Genomic DNA, 15,399 nt, shown 5'->3' with positions numbered 1-15,399 from the left:
TCTCAACACCACCCATCTCTCAAAAACAGCCCTTCCCACTATCAATCACCACCATCCATCACTAAACACCATCACCCACATCCCAAAAAACGGCGTTGAATAAGCTCCACCACCAACACCTGCTCTTGGGAAGCTCCACCACTAACCCTCTCTCTCTGTTATTTTTTTTCAAAGATTTTTCATTTTATTTTTCTCATGCTCCCAAACAAGTGAATTTTTTTCAATTTAAACAAATTTATCATATCAAAACTTCTTATAAGCAATTTTTTTTTTTATATATCCCAGTTTTTTTCTTCCAAACGTGGCCTTAAGAACCATTTACCAGTTGTGCATACAATAGGACCATCGAGTACCAGTGCCACTCGATGAGGTCAGTCAGCCAACAAACCCTATTCCTTTCTTACTTAATTTTATTTTTAAAACTTTGATTCCCTGTTTCACCCTCAGGCACGATGTCAAAGAATCAGATTTTATTTGATATTCACTGAGGGCTTGTTTGGAATCTTGGCGCTGTGATGGGCGTCTATGAATTTGGTGTTCCTGAAGCAAAATCTTGATCAAACGCTCATGGTGGTTCCGTTTGAAATCTCAGTGCTAGGATGGGCGTTTTATGCATTAACGTTATTGATGGATTTGGCAGCTACCACCTCCTGTCCAAGCAGCTTGGCAGCTGCCACCACTTCCTCAAATGCATAATCTCCATGAACGCCCGTCCCAGCTACCGATCCCAAACTGCGTTTAGTCAGATTCGGTAAGCTAAAACCGGATCTGATTATAATTTGACTCTGATATAGTTTTGATTTTTTGCCAGTGAATGATATTTGGATACCATTACATGTAGAAAAAGTCAGATTTTGTAAGAGTTTTTCACCATCTGAATCCGAATCCGTTTAAGCAAGGTACCACCCGATAGATCGAATCCGGTATTAGTTACACCCGGTCCAAATCCGAACGGTTTTACTTCCCTATCCGGGCCGGGCATATAAAAAAGGAAGGTTGATGGTGCCCTAAACTTTTGATATAGTATCAGCAAGGAGGAGAAGCTGCTGCTGCTGCCGCCCTTCCTTTTTCTCCACAATCTTCTGTTTCTGGTACGCTCTCTTTTTTTTTAGACTTTCCGTTCTGTTTCGTCACGGGGAGTTGTAATTCATTGGTTGGGTGATTGATGATTTAGGGAGTGAGGGTTCTGATCATCCAGCGCGCGAGTATGTCGGACGACGAAGCCAAGGAGGAGAAGGAGTTGGGTCTCACTTCTCCGGAGGTCGTCACCAAATACAAAAGCGCCGCGGAAATCGTCAACAGTATGCTCCTCCCAACCTGCCTCGTTAGCCATTCCGCTTTTTCTTTTTCTTTTCACTGAAGAAACCCCCCCGGGAGCGGAACGACGATTCCTCTATTTCTTGCTTTTTTTCTTTTCTTCTATAGTTACGAATGCCCGCTGGCGGATTTCGCTTCCAACTTTTCTTTTTTTCTTTTTTGGGTGGGTTGCTGGTGGGTGGAAGTTTGGGTTGGCTTCTGATATCATGGGACAATATGAGGGCGTTCATGTATTAGATTGCATATACATTTCCAGGTGCAGAAGATATACAAATTACCACGCGTTCTTACTGTGGAATTTTTATTCGTTAAGATCTAAAGAGATGGAGAAGGAACATCCCTGTCCTTCCATCTCGCTTGTCATTGCTTGGGGGTAACTTCCGTCTTCTTCCTCTTCTCGGTGCTCTGGTCGACAATGATAAGATTGATGAGCCAGATTTCTTGATGTTTTGTCGTTATGTTTATCTCTGTGTGCGTGCGTGCCTTGTGTGTGTGTGTGTGATGATCATCTTATCTGGCACCTTCAGAGGCTTTGCACTTGGTTTTGTCGGAATGCAAACCCAAAGCGAAGATTGTGGACTTATGCGAGAAAGGAGACACTTTTATCAGGGAGTAAGTGTTAGAAACAGCTTTTGTTCCTTCCTGTAACTTCCCTTTTCTTCATTTCCGCCTTTTCTTTCATTTTTCTGATGCATATGAAGAGGCACATGACTTAAATGCTTAGCGAACTTGGCAGTTGTGCATCTTTGTCATGTCGGTGTTTTGGAAGGTTATTGTTAATTCATAAGGAAGAGTCTGACGGATCAGTTTCATGCACCTATTGTTTGCTAGATGGAAGCTTTTTGACTCATAGCTATATGTAAATTTGTATTCATTTATGCATTTATTATGTCTCAGAGACTTCCATTCGGTCATGCCTTCAATATATTGGCTTTATGTTATCCACTTCTTTCTGCTGCTTTGCAGCAAGTTGCTGTGCTGATATGGCAGTTTCATTTGCAGGCAAACTGGAAACATGTACAAGAGCGCCAAGAAGAAGATAGAAAGGGGTGTTGCATTCCCAACGTGCATATCAGTCAATAACACTGTGTGCCATTTATCTCCTCTTGCAAGCGATGAGAGAACTTTGGAAGAAAATGATATCGTAAAAATGTATGTCTGTTGCATGGTTTGGGGCATTTTGTGTTGGCATTGTTTATTTCATTTCCTTGTACTGGTTCTATTTAGTGCAATGCACCTTCAAGATCAAACATTTCACTTTGTTTTCATCCGCACTTCATGCATGGATTGACATGACTCATCTCTTATTATTAATATCCAATCATATGAAGTGGAAAGGATACAATGTTGTTTTTCTCTTGTTTGATACCCTTAAGATAGTGGAGAATGTTTGTCCTGTGTCATGTGCATCTTAAGTAAATTCTGTATATATTAAGTATTATTCCAGGTATTTAAACTAGACCAGTTTGTCTCATGTGGTGATCTTTTTAAATCTTTAATGACAGTGACATGGGATGCCATATCGATGGATTCATTGCAGTGGTTGCACATACACATGTTATTATAGAAGGACCTGTTAAAGGGAGAGCTGCAGATGTAATTGCAGCTGCTAACACTGCATCCGAGGTTGCGTTAAGGCTCGTTAGGCCTGGAAGAAAGGTATCATATATGTCATAGACATGTTTCTATTTGAGAAAATGCATTCTTGAATCTTCAATATATGATAACAGTATATCACTTAGTGTGCATCCGGTGTTCAATCTTCAACATAGCAATATATCATTTTATTAATAACTCTATGAAATGATAGATTATAGGCATCCAGTCTAATCCTTCTAGCCTTCTTAAACTTTAACAAGAACAACTAGCTTGTAGGTTCACTATTAGAAAAAATAAAATATAAGAGGTTAAATTAAACCATCATATTAATCCTCAAAGATAGACTTTACCACATGTTTATGTTAGAAAGTATGCGGAAATGAATTACAAGAATGCCAAATGCATTCATAAGGTCCAATATTGGACAAACACAACCCCATAATGGGGAATGACAAAACGGTCCACTAAGGGACACCACAAGAAGCCTACGAAGAGGCATAAGTTGCACATACTTTATTGAATGAGGGCCTAAAGGGCCATTGTTTACATGGTGGAATACCCCTCTATTTATACACAAAGGAGAGAGAGAGGGAGAAGTAGAGTAAAAGTAAGAGAGAGAGGGCCTTGGGAGGCCCCAAAAGGAGACTCGTTGGGCCCCCAACGGTCATATTTGTGACCGTTGGGGGTCCAACGACTCCTTTGGTTGGACCCTCAATGCAAATGCTTTAATTTGCATTTAGCAAAGAAAAAAACAAAAAATAAGAAATAAAAAAGGAAAGAGAAAAAGAAAAAGAAAATACATGAGAAAACACTAAAGTGCCCCTAATGGGCAGAATTACAAAAATACCCTTTATCGGGTAGGATACAATATATATATATGATTACATATATTTTAACAGTTTATTGACTATGTGGAACAGTGAAGGATCATCCAATTCACATTTTATTTGCGTTATAATTCTATAACAGCATTATTTGTATGTATTTCATGAATGATATTCTCTATATCGCTTCCGTTTATAAAAGATATTTGTTTGTTCCAAATATTTTACAAACATGTAGGTTCATTGCACTTGTATTTCTAAGTGCACAGACAGAGACTACAAGAACTATATATATATATATATATATATATATATATATATATATATATATATATATAGAGAGAGAGAGAGAGAGAGAGAGAGAGAGAGAGAGAGAGAGAGTCACCTATACTGTTCAAGGTATTATCATGGTGAAGATATTTCTCAGAGTGATTTTTCAAAAGTTGAAAAATCTCAGGATTTTAAAATTTTGGAAAGAATATAAATAATATAAAAAAAGATAAGAAAATAATAATTTTTGCATTATTTTTATTCAAAAAATATAAAGAAACAAGTTTTAAAAATATAAAAGAAACACAAAAATAGGAAATACAAACTTAATATAAAAAAGAGTTTTTTTCCCAAAAATATTGTGATATTATCGTGATATTTTGAAAATATCACTAGTTATTCCCTTTAATATTGGCTACCTTAAAATATCAGTATTTCTGAAATTATCGCTGATATTGGTGACAGTGATATAGATATGAATATAGATATGGGTTTATCTAACATTAAACTAATTCTATTTAACATTAGCTACATTCAACTGATTGAAATGACCAAAATATCTTGAACAATATGATTTAACATAACATTTGGTCACGTCGCCTTTACATACAAATGAGTGTTCTTTTTTCTTTCTCTCTTTTTTTTTTTCCATTTTGGTTGTTTTTCATGAAACTAAACTTACAGATGTGATCTACATGCTTTGTTTTAATGTGAATCAGCTCTTGTATTGTCCGATTACGATACATAGGTGAAATTTTAAGAGCTTTGAAAACTCAACAGTTTACAATGTGCAATTCTATTTTTTCCCTATAAATTATTGTTTTGTGGTCAGAAAAGCACAATTCAAGATCTGATTCCTAGCATTAGGACCATGCTGAATCCATCTATGAGGTCCGATTGGCTTTACATGACTTGTGCCTATGATTTATAGCTCATTTGAAGGAACAGGTCGACTTAATCAAATATTATAATATGCGTGTGTGTGTGTGTCTGCATAACAATATCAATGAGTTGAAATTCATAAGTTCAAGTCGTTTGACTCAATCTGTCTTTGAAAATGTGTTTAGCATGGTCAATTTGTTCGGGATCAACCCTTGTATCTTGTTTTCTCAACAAAAGATCGAATTCATACCATCAAGTCTAAAAGAGTTAGAGATTTGTTTTTTTTTTCATTTTAGTTGTTGATTTTTAATTAAGAGTGGATCTTTTGGATATTGGGACATCCATAGATGAAATTGTTTGCTACCAATGTGTTGCTAAGTGACAAGCTTGACATTAGTTGTTCCTAAATTGGTCATCTTTTTTTGACAATGATGTCACAACATAATGATGTTTGACTTTAGTTTTAAGGCTTCTTTCTCATTCTAGGTTTAAGAGAATTTTTTTGTTTAGTTTTATTATTGTCTAACCTTATGAGATCTTGATTTATTTTTGAATTTGTATAATTATTTTTATATTTGAATAACGAGTTGGGGAAGAAAAAAATGTGAAATACTCAAAAGAAGTGAAATGCTTTTATTTTTTGAAATTTCTTTTAGTTATATGCCCTTGTACTGATCTCTTTAAGGCTTTGCAAGCATGATTCTCTATAGTCATCTAAGTCACATGGATGTGGATTGTGGGAGTGGGACACAATGTGGATACACTTGGTATGATGATTTTAAAAAATTAGGACATGGAGACTCTGCCGTAGCTGTACACACTACACACATAGATGTATCTTTTGTGTGTGAGTGCACATATAAAACAACAATTCTAAATCATTATAATTAGGAACATCAAATAATAAAACTAAGTTGAAATTGAAATGTAATGTAATTGATGACAAATTTAAAAAAACTCAAGTGCAAAATAAATAAATAAGATAATAAACAACATTGATAAGGCTGTTGATTGTGTGTGAATCTGGGTTAACTATGTCCATGAAGTCTCATGTTCGTGAAGTGTTGACAGGGGATACACATGCTAATCGAAGCATTTGTGTGACATGAATAGTCGTGTTTAAAACACTTTTAACCTATGTCATGCGAATAGTCCTATTTTACTCCATACTGTATCCCCTTATATACTTGTTATACTGGAAAACTTCATAAAGGTATCTATTATCCATATCCATGACAATCTTCATAGTATGCTCAAGACTTTGATGTCTTTGTAGTTGTCATGACTCTAGTTTTATGCTTAGTCCATGTTGGTTATGGTCTTTTTTTCCTGCATAAACGTTATCATTGGAACCTGAATGCTCTGTTTTCCTTCATTTTTGCTATGGCTGTTGCCACATTTATAGGATTTTACTTGACCAATCATTTCATTATTATGTTCTCTTGATTTACTTCATTTGTCTATTCATAACTTATTGAGTCAGAAAATACTTGTCATACATGTCACTATAATCCTTTGGTATCTATTCTTAACATCCTTGATATCCTTAGTTTCTATTTGGTGACTAATGATCCTTTAGTTGATAACTTTTCTTGTGTTCCTGTGTTGTTAACTTATGGCTTTCGATGTCTCTTATTTAATATTTTTCATTGTTCTTGAAGTGTGTATTTTATCCTTAACATGTTTCGGTCTTTTTCATCCACTAGCAAGTCTTGCATTATATGACACTCACCTTCATAACTGTCTGTGCACGCAAGAGGAGTTGTGCCCTTGCTTGTGGTTCAAGATTGGATTGATAATTGGTTGAGTTGAGATCAATCTTGATCATTCTAGCTAGAACATTTTGCAAATTTAGTAAAAAAGTGCACTAAAGCTTGATGATCTATGACTTTCCATATGATAAATTAATGCAAATGCTGCTGCAATAATAGTACGACTTATGTCAAAATATTAAAAGGACTGAAAACCCGTAACAGTGGATGGGTTTTTGTCGAATGAGCGTCGAAGTTGATTTTCCCAAAAACAAGGAGTTAGCGGCGGTCCTTGACCACCACTAATACCCTGGGTGAAAAAACAGGCTTTAGCGGTGGTCACGATCAGCAGCCAGCGCACGCCCAACACAACAGTGGATGATTTGCCTGCCACTGTTATGGGTTACTCTTAAAAGGAAACTCCATGTCTTATTTTATTTGTTTGCAGTAAGGAAACAAGGGTTTTGGAGCAGTTTAGACTTACGGACAAAAGTTTTAAAACAGGAAAATAGTGGCGACTTTTTTCTTGTGAGAAATTGGAATTTTTATTTTTATCATCAAAGTATTAACAAAAAATCAATTAAAAGATAAAAAAGTAGAAAAAGTATCTAATTGACAAAATATTATTTTTTTCACATTAAAAAAACAATATTTGTCACTATATTCATGGATAATAGACCAAGAGAGAGAAGGTTTTTGTCTCGATTATGCACAAATATAAAATTTTAACTTGAGAGAAGGAAAATGTATGTGACAAATCTAAGTCCCCTTTTTTTATAATGCACCAAAACCACTCTTAAAAAAACAGAAGTAGTTCTGGTTAAGCCTAATCTGACCCATATCCATCACAGTAGGTACCTAGTCAACATTGTGCTTCTTATTACAATAATTTTTCACTTATGTGCATTCAGCTTCTTTCTTATGGAAAAAGTGTTGAATACACTTTTTTATTTTTTTTAATATTGTGCAAGTTTAGGCTTATTTTCTTAATATTTTATTTTTAATTATTTTAATTTTTAATAGTTGTTATATCTTATAGTGCAATATAATAGGTTAAACTTGTAACTTAGACCCTTTCAATATGTGTTACAGTACTCATTTGATAACATTTCTCCATAACAACTAGCCTACTGCCCAACCTTTACCTAAAAATCGGTGGGCATTTGGATAATCTCTAGGCCTTCACCTATAGTCTATTAACTGCATATAGTTATCATGTACATCAAGATGAAAGAACACCATTTATCAAGTTTATTTGTTGTAGTTTTTATGGCTAGACTTTCATCATTTAAGAATTTAAGATAAAGGCTTTGAGGGAGTTTATGTATTTGGAAGTGGTAGCTGCCAAATTCACTATTTAGTGCAAACAACGAAGTTGATAGGATATGACTGTTCTAAAACTTGTATTACATATAAATAATAAAAAAAGAGAAATATAGTAATAAGAAATGTATTAAACAATTATACCATAATAAAGAAAAATTATTAATTAGTTGAATACACATAAGCTTTATAAGAAATTAAAGCATATAGTTATCATGTACATCAAGATGAAAGAACACCATGTATCAAGTTTATTTGTCGTAGTTTTTATGGCTAGACTTTCATCATTTAAGAATTTAAGATAAAGGCTTTGAGGGAGTTTATGTATTTGGAAGTGGTAGCTGCCAAATTCACTATTTAGTGCAAACAACGAAGTTGATAGGATATGACTGTTCTAAAACTTGTATTACATATAAATAATAAAAAAAGAGAAATATAGTAATAAGAAATGTATTAAACAATTATACCATAATAAAGAAAGATTATTAATTAGTTGAATACACATAAGCTTTATAAGAAATTAAAGCATAAATGTTAACGGGTTGGCTATGGCCAGGTCAGGCTTAACCAAACTGAATCTGATTTTTAAAGAGTGGGTTTCGTTTAGGATCTGACTCTGTCTTGGATCTAATTAAAATTTGATAACCTGTGATATTGAGATCAAACAAATGTACTTGCTTTCCATATAAGATAGTCTCCTAATCCAAAATAACGTGAAATCAATACATACAAAAAGGATGTTCTTGAAAGAAAAATAAAAAAATATCCAAAGAATATTCTTTCAGTTCACTAGTTTAGAGCCACAACCACAATTACTGGATTCACTGGCTGCTGGTCACACATTTGCAATGACTAGTGACCCCCAAGTGCAAAGGAGTTGGAACATGTAAACTGAAAAGGACAGGACATGCTTGTAACTCCAGATCATGCATAATAATTTGCTGCTTGAAGAAGGTAACCCAGGGTACAACCATCAAAATGAGAGATAGCATTGTTATCCACATGTTGGAATTGAGAGAGAGAGAGAGAGAGCACTTCTCTTATTCTTCCTATTTTATTATCAGAATAAAATAATACAATGTTTTGTTATTATGAATCCAGTAGCCATTCATTGGTCAGTTGTTAATGGCCAGTGGTGTCTCTAGTAGCCCATAGCATCCAAAACCCTAACCAAAGTTGAGAAAAGGATATGGCCATTGGGTGTTTTGGTAACCCTTTTTATTTATAAATTTTTAGTTTTCAAAGGGGTAGTGGGTGTAATGAAATCAAGCGGAAAGCAAACCATAACGTACATAATCACAAGAACAAACAATACAAATGCTCTTAGTGCATACAATGGATACAAAGAGCCTAAATGTGCACAAGCACAAGTCCACAAACCGAAAATACACAACCCAATCAATGGAAAATACATGAGATCATATGAGGCACCAAAAAGCATACACAAAAGAACACGAAAAACGTAAAATTATTCTTTATTCATAGAATGCTTAAGGAAGCATTACATTTAATGGGACAAGAGGTCCCTATTTGTATACAAACAAGAGGGCTAAGCAGACCCATATACCCGTTGGGAAAGGCTCCAACAACTAGAAACTTAGCTGTTGGAGATTTCCAACAGCTATATTCACCAAAAGACAAAACTGCCCTTTACAAAGTATAAAGGACATAATAAAAAAGAGGTCAGTTCTGCCCCTAAAGGGCAGAGCCTATTACATGTACAATTATCATTCAGCCCCTAATTGGCAGAGACTATTACCTGTACAAAATTACCATAATACCTCTAAAGGGTATTGCCTATTACAAAGGGAAGAAAAACAGTTTAAAATTATATGATGTATAGATATACACTCATATATTAATATATACACTCATGTATTAATCAATACATTTTAACAGTGGGCAGACTGACACCTAAATTTATCTGGATAAGATATCAGGTTATTTTTTCAGCTTGCTACCTTTATTGTTCAGGCCAAAAATGTAGATCTAAGATTGGCTCAGTCCATACAAGGGCATTTTGAAAAGAATGAAAAAGATTGCTTAGCTGTGATGTTGAGTTAAATTGTTAAATTATTTTTCAATTTATGACATTTTTTGATAGCCATGTTCGCAGTAGCTCTCATTGGGATTTATGCCAGAGATTCCTCAAGTAAGATAGTGTGACCCTAGTAATCCAGCTATCTCATTTGGCCCTGCTAAGCTTATGAGTCTGCCATGGTTTTGGAGGCATTTTTTAAGATTCTGTTGGCATGTTTATGTTTCTGAACTAAATGCTAAATTATTTCTGTCAAATTATCAGTTACTAAACGATAATTTCTTGGCCTATTTCATTTTTCTGGTCTGTCATTGGTTTTACATATTGCACTAGGATTGCTTGATGGAATTCTTTTTTATCCATTTGCTCTTTGTAATTGTTTATTTTCTCCATTTCCTTGGCAATTACAGTTTCTTGTTTTTGAAATGTTTACTCCAAAGATAAAAAGAGGAGGTTCAAGTGTATCAGTTAAGAGTAACAAACTGCTGGTGATCCTATTCATAAGTCTCCGACACTATTGGTTTGTAGTGCATGTTTGGAGGATGAGCTTGAATTCATTTTATATGGGAGGAAATTTTGGCATAATTCAGACCATTGATGTATCTTTTAAAATTAAGATTGTCTTTGGTTTGCCTATTGATATTATCAAGTCGTTCATGGTGAATGTCTTGATTGCTAAATGGTATAGTTGACTAGATCACAGCTTTGAGAAAGGAGGTCTAGTGTTCAAATCCCATTGTTTTTCCTTAAAAAATTGCTATATGTTGTGATATAGCCATTAAGCAGTCCACCTGGTGACTAGGTCCACAAACCTTCTACTTCATATAATGCACAAAACAAGGAATTTATTACATTGGGCTGATGAAGATATTGGTTTAATGGTTCTTGATAGTCCTTTTAACTTGAAAATTCCTTCTATGACACTCTTTCATGCACTTTGTGATTTATCTGTTTTCTCCCAGAATCTATTTTTGACCTATTTTTTGCGGTGTTGTATCGTACTATATCATACGAGTGTGTATCCGTATCCGGCGTATCATAGGATATAGGGTGTGTTGTATCGGATGCACTTTTAAAGGGCCATTTTTTTTACTTTGTGTTTTAAAAACCTTCCTAGGGTCAATTTCTCCATTTGTGTAGAGGCTATTAGAGGGAAACCCACACACCCATAGGAGACTTGAGAGTGTCCGATTCTTGCACAAGGAAGATGCCTTTATAGTTTTTTGGCGTAAGAGTACATTCACTTGAGAAAATGATAAGGTAAAAAATCTTCGTTTGCTTCATTTGTGCGTTACTAAATTTGATTGAACAATGCTGTATCGTACCGTATCACACGATATGGTATGGTACGATATCGTTACTATTTACTCTAACAATATGATATACACTCGTATCGTGATACTAGTGTGTTTCATATTCGTATCGGGTGTATCATTTGATAGACTCTTGTATCACCCCATATCATATGATACAGGGTGTATCAGACAATACACTTTAGGCACACTTTAAAAGGGCCAATTTTTTTTTTACTTTGGGTTTTAAAGACCTTCCTAGGGTCGATTTATCCATTTGTGTAGAGGAAATTAAAGGGAAACCCACGCACCCATAGGAGATTTGAGAGCGTTTTGGGGTTCGATTCTTGCAAAAAGAAGAGGCCTTTGTGGTTTTCTTGCATAAGGGTGCATTTTCACCCAATTTTCACTCAATGAAGTGAGATGAGGTAAAAAGTCCCCGTTCTTTGCTTCATTTGTGCATGATTGAAGTTGTTTGATGTTTTTAAAAGATATTACTTTTAGTTTTTTTTACTCTTAATCCCATTTTTTATGCTCTTGGAACTAAAAAATGATCCCTATGTTTAACATTTTTATAATGATTAGATTTAGTAATCTTTTCCCCAGGAGGTCGATGGAGGGTGCCTTTTAAAGTATCTTTCATTGAGATATTGCACACCAGTTGACTTGGAGATGTGTTTGAAAGGAATAATGAAGTGTAAATTTTATAGTTATGTAATGCATGGAGGATTATATATATTTAATTGTCATGTGTCACACAGCAACTCTACCGAAAAATTATGTATACCACATTCCTTCTGAAATTTGTGTTGAGCTTCTTACTAGTCTTATAAAAGATGGATAAAAGAAAGAACCGAGTAAATGCTGCATTTGTGGGAGAAATTGCTAGAGGTGGTGTTTGATTCAGAAGATAAAGATGACCTATCATCATCTTAAGCCACTGAACAATGCAATAAATGAAAGAAATCTTTGAGCTGAAGTTGATAGCTTGTATGCCTTCCCCTTAGCATGACATTCTGAAACTAAAAAATGTAACTTCAACTTTTTGTAATGAGTTATGAAAACCTTTTGGCTTTTAAATGTATTATTATTTTGTCTTAATCGATTGTATTTTGTGGCGATTAGATTTATTAATGGCTCGATGTCTCCAATGTGTTGATCAGTCCGTGACGATTGTGAGATTTATGACATTTATAGCAGGCATGTGACTTGAAAATGTAGGTTTTTGTCAAATATTGCATCAAAAGGACTTGCACTGCATGCAAGAGCATATTGCAGCAGTTGGTAGAGGAACACCACGATGCCTATTGGCTATAGATGAAACATGAATTGAAATGCGTACTGTTATAGAAGAATTCAGAAATATGAATATTAGATTAACGGAGCCAGCAACACAAGCAATAGCACATGCCCCAGCAGTGGTTGCACAACCTAATGCCTGTTGTTAAATGTTTAATAACATTTATGTTTAGTTAGTCTTATTACATATTGTGTTGTATTTTATGATTTTTTTTGTTTTTTTAGATTTTAAAAGAATTTTTAGTGAAATTTATGATTTTTTACGACACGTTACGATACGATACACATCTTACTTTGTGCCTGACCATTATGGGTTACAATACGCTACATACAACCTTGATTTTTTCTGCTTCAGTTTGTTTCTAGTTACTGGGCGCCCGTGTGTGTGTTCCTCAATTGTTTACTTATTCTGGAATCAATGAGCAAATTTAACGGTTTAGTCCATTTTTTCCCCCAGTCCTTGAAGTTCTTTCCAACTGTATTCATTGTTGCAGAATAAAGATGTTACAGAAGCTATCCAAAAGGTTGCTGCTGCATATGACTGCAAAATTGTCGAAGGTGTGCTCAGTCACCAATTGAAGCAGTTTGTCATTGATGGGAACAAAGTCGTATTAAGTGTAAGCAATCCAGAGACGAGAGTTGATGATGCAGAATTTGAAGAGAATGAAGTATATGCAGTTGATATAGTTGCTAGCACAGGTGATGGGAAGGTAAGGAGGAAATCTTTTACATGTAATTGGCAAAATCCCATTGAATCTAAGCGGCATTATTTATTGTTTTTCTTGAGGAACTCACTAATTTTAATTGATTTTTGTTTGAAGAAATGGGATTGCTATATCTTTTTTTTTTGGAGCAGCTGCTTCTTTAACATGACTAGCCTTTATTGGCTAGAAGGGGTCTTGATCGTTTTTCATTTACGATGATGTTGATAATTGCAGCCCAAACTTCTTGATGAGAGGCAAACAACCATCTACAAGAGGGCTGTGGACAAGAACTACCACCTAAAAATGAAATCATCAAGATTTATCTTCAGTGAAATTAGTCAGAGATTTCCTATAATGCCATTCACTGCAAGGTAGATACTTCCTTTCCATTTCAATTTGCACTACATGCCTATGTATATGGTCTTTTCCCCAACGTTTTTGTTGTGATTTTTTGAAATTATGAATGCTCTTTTTTGAGCAGAGCTTTTGAAGAGAAGCGGGCTCGACTGGGACTAGTGGAGTGTGTAAATCATGAGCTTTTGCAGCCATATCCTGTTCTTCATGAAAAACCTGGTGAATTCTTTTTAAGTTTTATTTTTTATATTTTTATTTTTTATACTTTAAACGGGAAATATTTTTTTGCAAGCAGCTTAGGCTAACTTAATTGCTTTAAATGCCTGCTGCCACATTGTAGGAGACCTTGTTGCTCATATCAAATTCACAGTTTTGTTAATGCCCAACGGATCAGATAGAGTCACTTCACATCCTCTGCAGGAGTTGCAGCCTACAAAATCAATCGATGACGATCAAGAAATCAAGACGTGGCTGTCATTGGGGACAAAAACCAAGAAGAAAGGTGGAAAGAAGAAGAAAGGTCTGATCTCTCCTTTCCTCTTTTTCTCATTTTTGTTTATGTTTGAAAGATGGCTCCCTGTTTACTAAAAGCTCTTAACACCTTTGTGGTGCAGCAGGCAAGAAGGGAGACGCTTTGGAACCTGAACTTGTCGATGGAACCTCAAATGTTCCTACTGGCCAGGAAGCATCTCAAGAATAAGGATTCCAGTTCCAGTTTTTTGTTTTTTTTAATATAATCCCTTTCTTTTATCAAAGAAGAAAATTGTTGTTTCCAACGGGAATTGGTCTGCTGGTAGTTGTAACAGGTCGCACGGTTTGTGTTCTCTTCAGCGGAGCTATTTAGATGACGTTGAGGCAGTGAACGTGTTTTGCTTTGTTTTGTTTTGCTTTTTTTGTTTAATGATAGTCAAGCTGAGAGATCCCCGTGATTCGAACCCGAGTCTCCTTGGCTGTGGTAGTGTTTGAGTTTAACCTTCCAGCTTTCTCATCTTAACCCAGCTGTTTTGCATGTTGGCCAACATGTCTTTGCTGTCGTGTTTGCCTGTCTATATGGATTTCTTCAACCTTAGCTGTCTGCTTCTGGGGTGGAACATGCTTCTCTGTTTCTTCCTTTTTTCTCCATCACCTCTCGAAGCGGACCAATTTTCTTGTTTGCTGGAAAATTTTCTGGTGGCTCAGAAAAGGGTAGGATGTTTTCGTACCCGCTCATGCGCGTGAATTGATCTCAGCTTCAATAAGAATAGAATATCCTGGACAGTTAGATTCTGACTGCTTCGTGCCGTTCCTTTCAGTCTTGATTTCTGGTTGGTTAGTTAATGAGCTGCGATCCATATCCGAGGAAGAGTGTCTTTAAATGTTATTTTCCAACTAACATATATTTACGGCAGGTAGAGGCTTGGGATTTAATCAAATTTGGATTGGATTGGATTGGATCAGATCGGATCATAAACCTCTGAGATTGACACCGAGCCGATTGGATATTCTGTTCTGACAAGGAGAGATTGGCTTGTGCTGGATTGACCGTCTTTGGTAGCAGCAGTTTCAAACGAAGAAAGGAGCTGCAGTCTATGTTGGCCTGCCTCTTATTGTGCCCAAGTCCAGGCTGGGATGTCATGTTGTTGCACTGTCCTCAACCGGGATTGCAGTCTGTGTCGACCTGCCCTTGTCCATGCCCAGTTTGGATGAGGATGTCACAGGCTATGTTGTCCTATCCATGGGATGGCACTGTTTGTGCTGTCCACCCTG

General features: G+C 35.6%; 1 protein-coding gene across 2 annotated transcripts; it reads left to right on the top strand.

The window, feature by feature from the left end:
- The first annotated feature begins 268 nt into the window (after positions 1-268).
- On the top strand, positions 269-14,582 carry LOC149817617 (ERBB-3 BINDING PROTEIN 1-like). Of its 2 annotated transcripts, none has more exons than XM_089986520.1 (11): positions 269-370; positions 1,025-1,091; positions 1,175-1,301; positions 1,845-1,929; positions 2,320-2,469; positions 2,823-2,976; positions 13,090-13,305; positions 13,534-13,670; positions 13,781-13,872; positions 13,994-14,173; positions 14,271-14,582. In XM_089986520.1, exons 1-11 carry the CDS (start codon positions 366-368, stop codon positions 14,351-14,353), a joined length of 1,296 nt encoding a protein of 431 aa, XP_089842646.1. In that variant the 5' UTR covers positions 269-365; the 3' UTR covers positions 14,354-14,582. The 2 variants fall into 2 exon arrangements, with proteins under 2 accessions (XP_089842646.1, XP_089842645.1); XM_089986519.1 differs by having other exon boundaries at positions 354-370; positions 14,268-14,582.
- Positions 14,583-15,399: the final 817 nt, after the last annotated feature.

This window comes from Nuphar pumila, chromosome 13 (assembly GCF_984573655.1).
Source record: "Nuphar pumila chromosome 13, dmNupPumi1.hap1.1, whole genome shotgun sequence".
Taxonomy (NCBI): domain Eukaryota; kingdom Viridiplantae; phylum Streptophyta; class Magnoliopsida; order Nymphaeales; family Nymphaeaceae; genus Nuphar; species Nuphar pumila.
The sequence above is the reverse complement of the archived record's forward strand: the minus strand, read 5'-3'. Positions and strand labels throughout refer to the sequence as shown.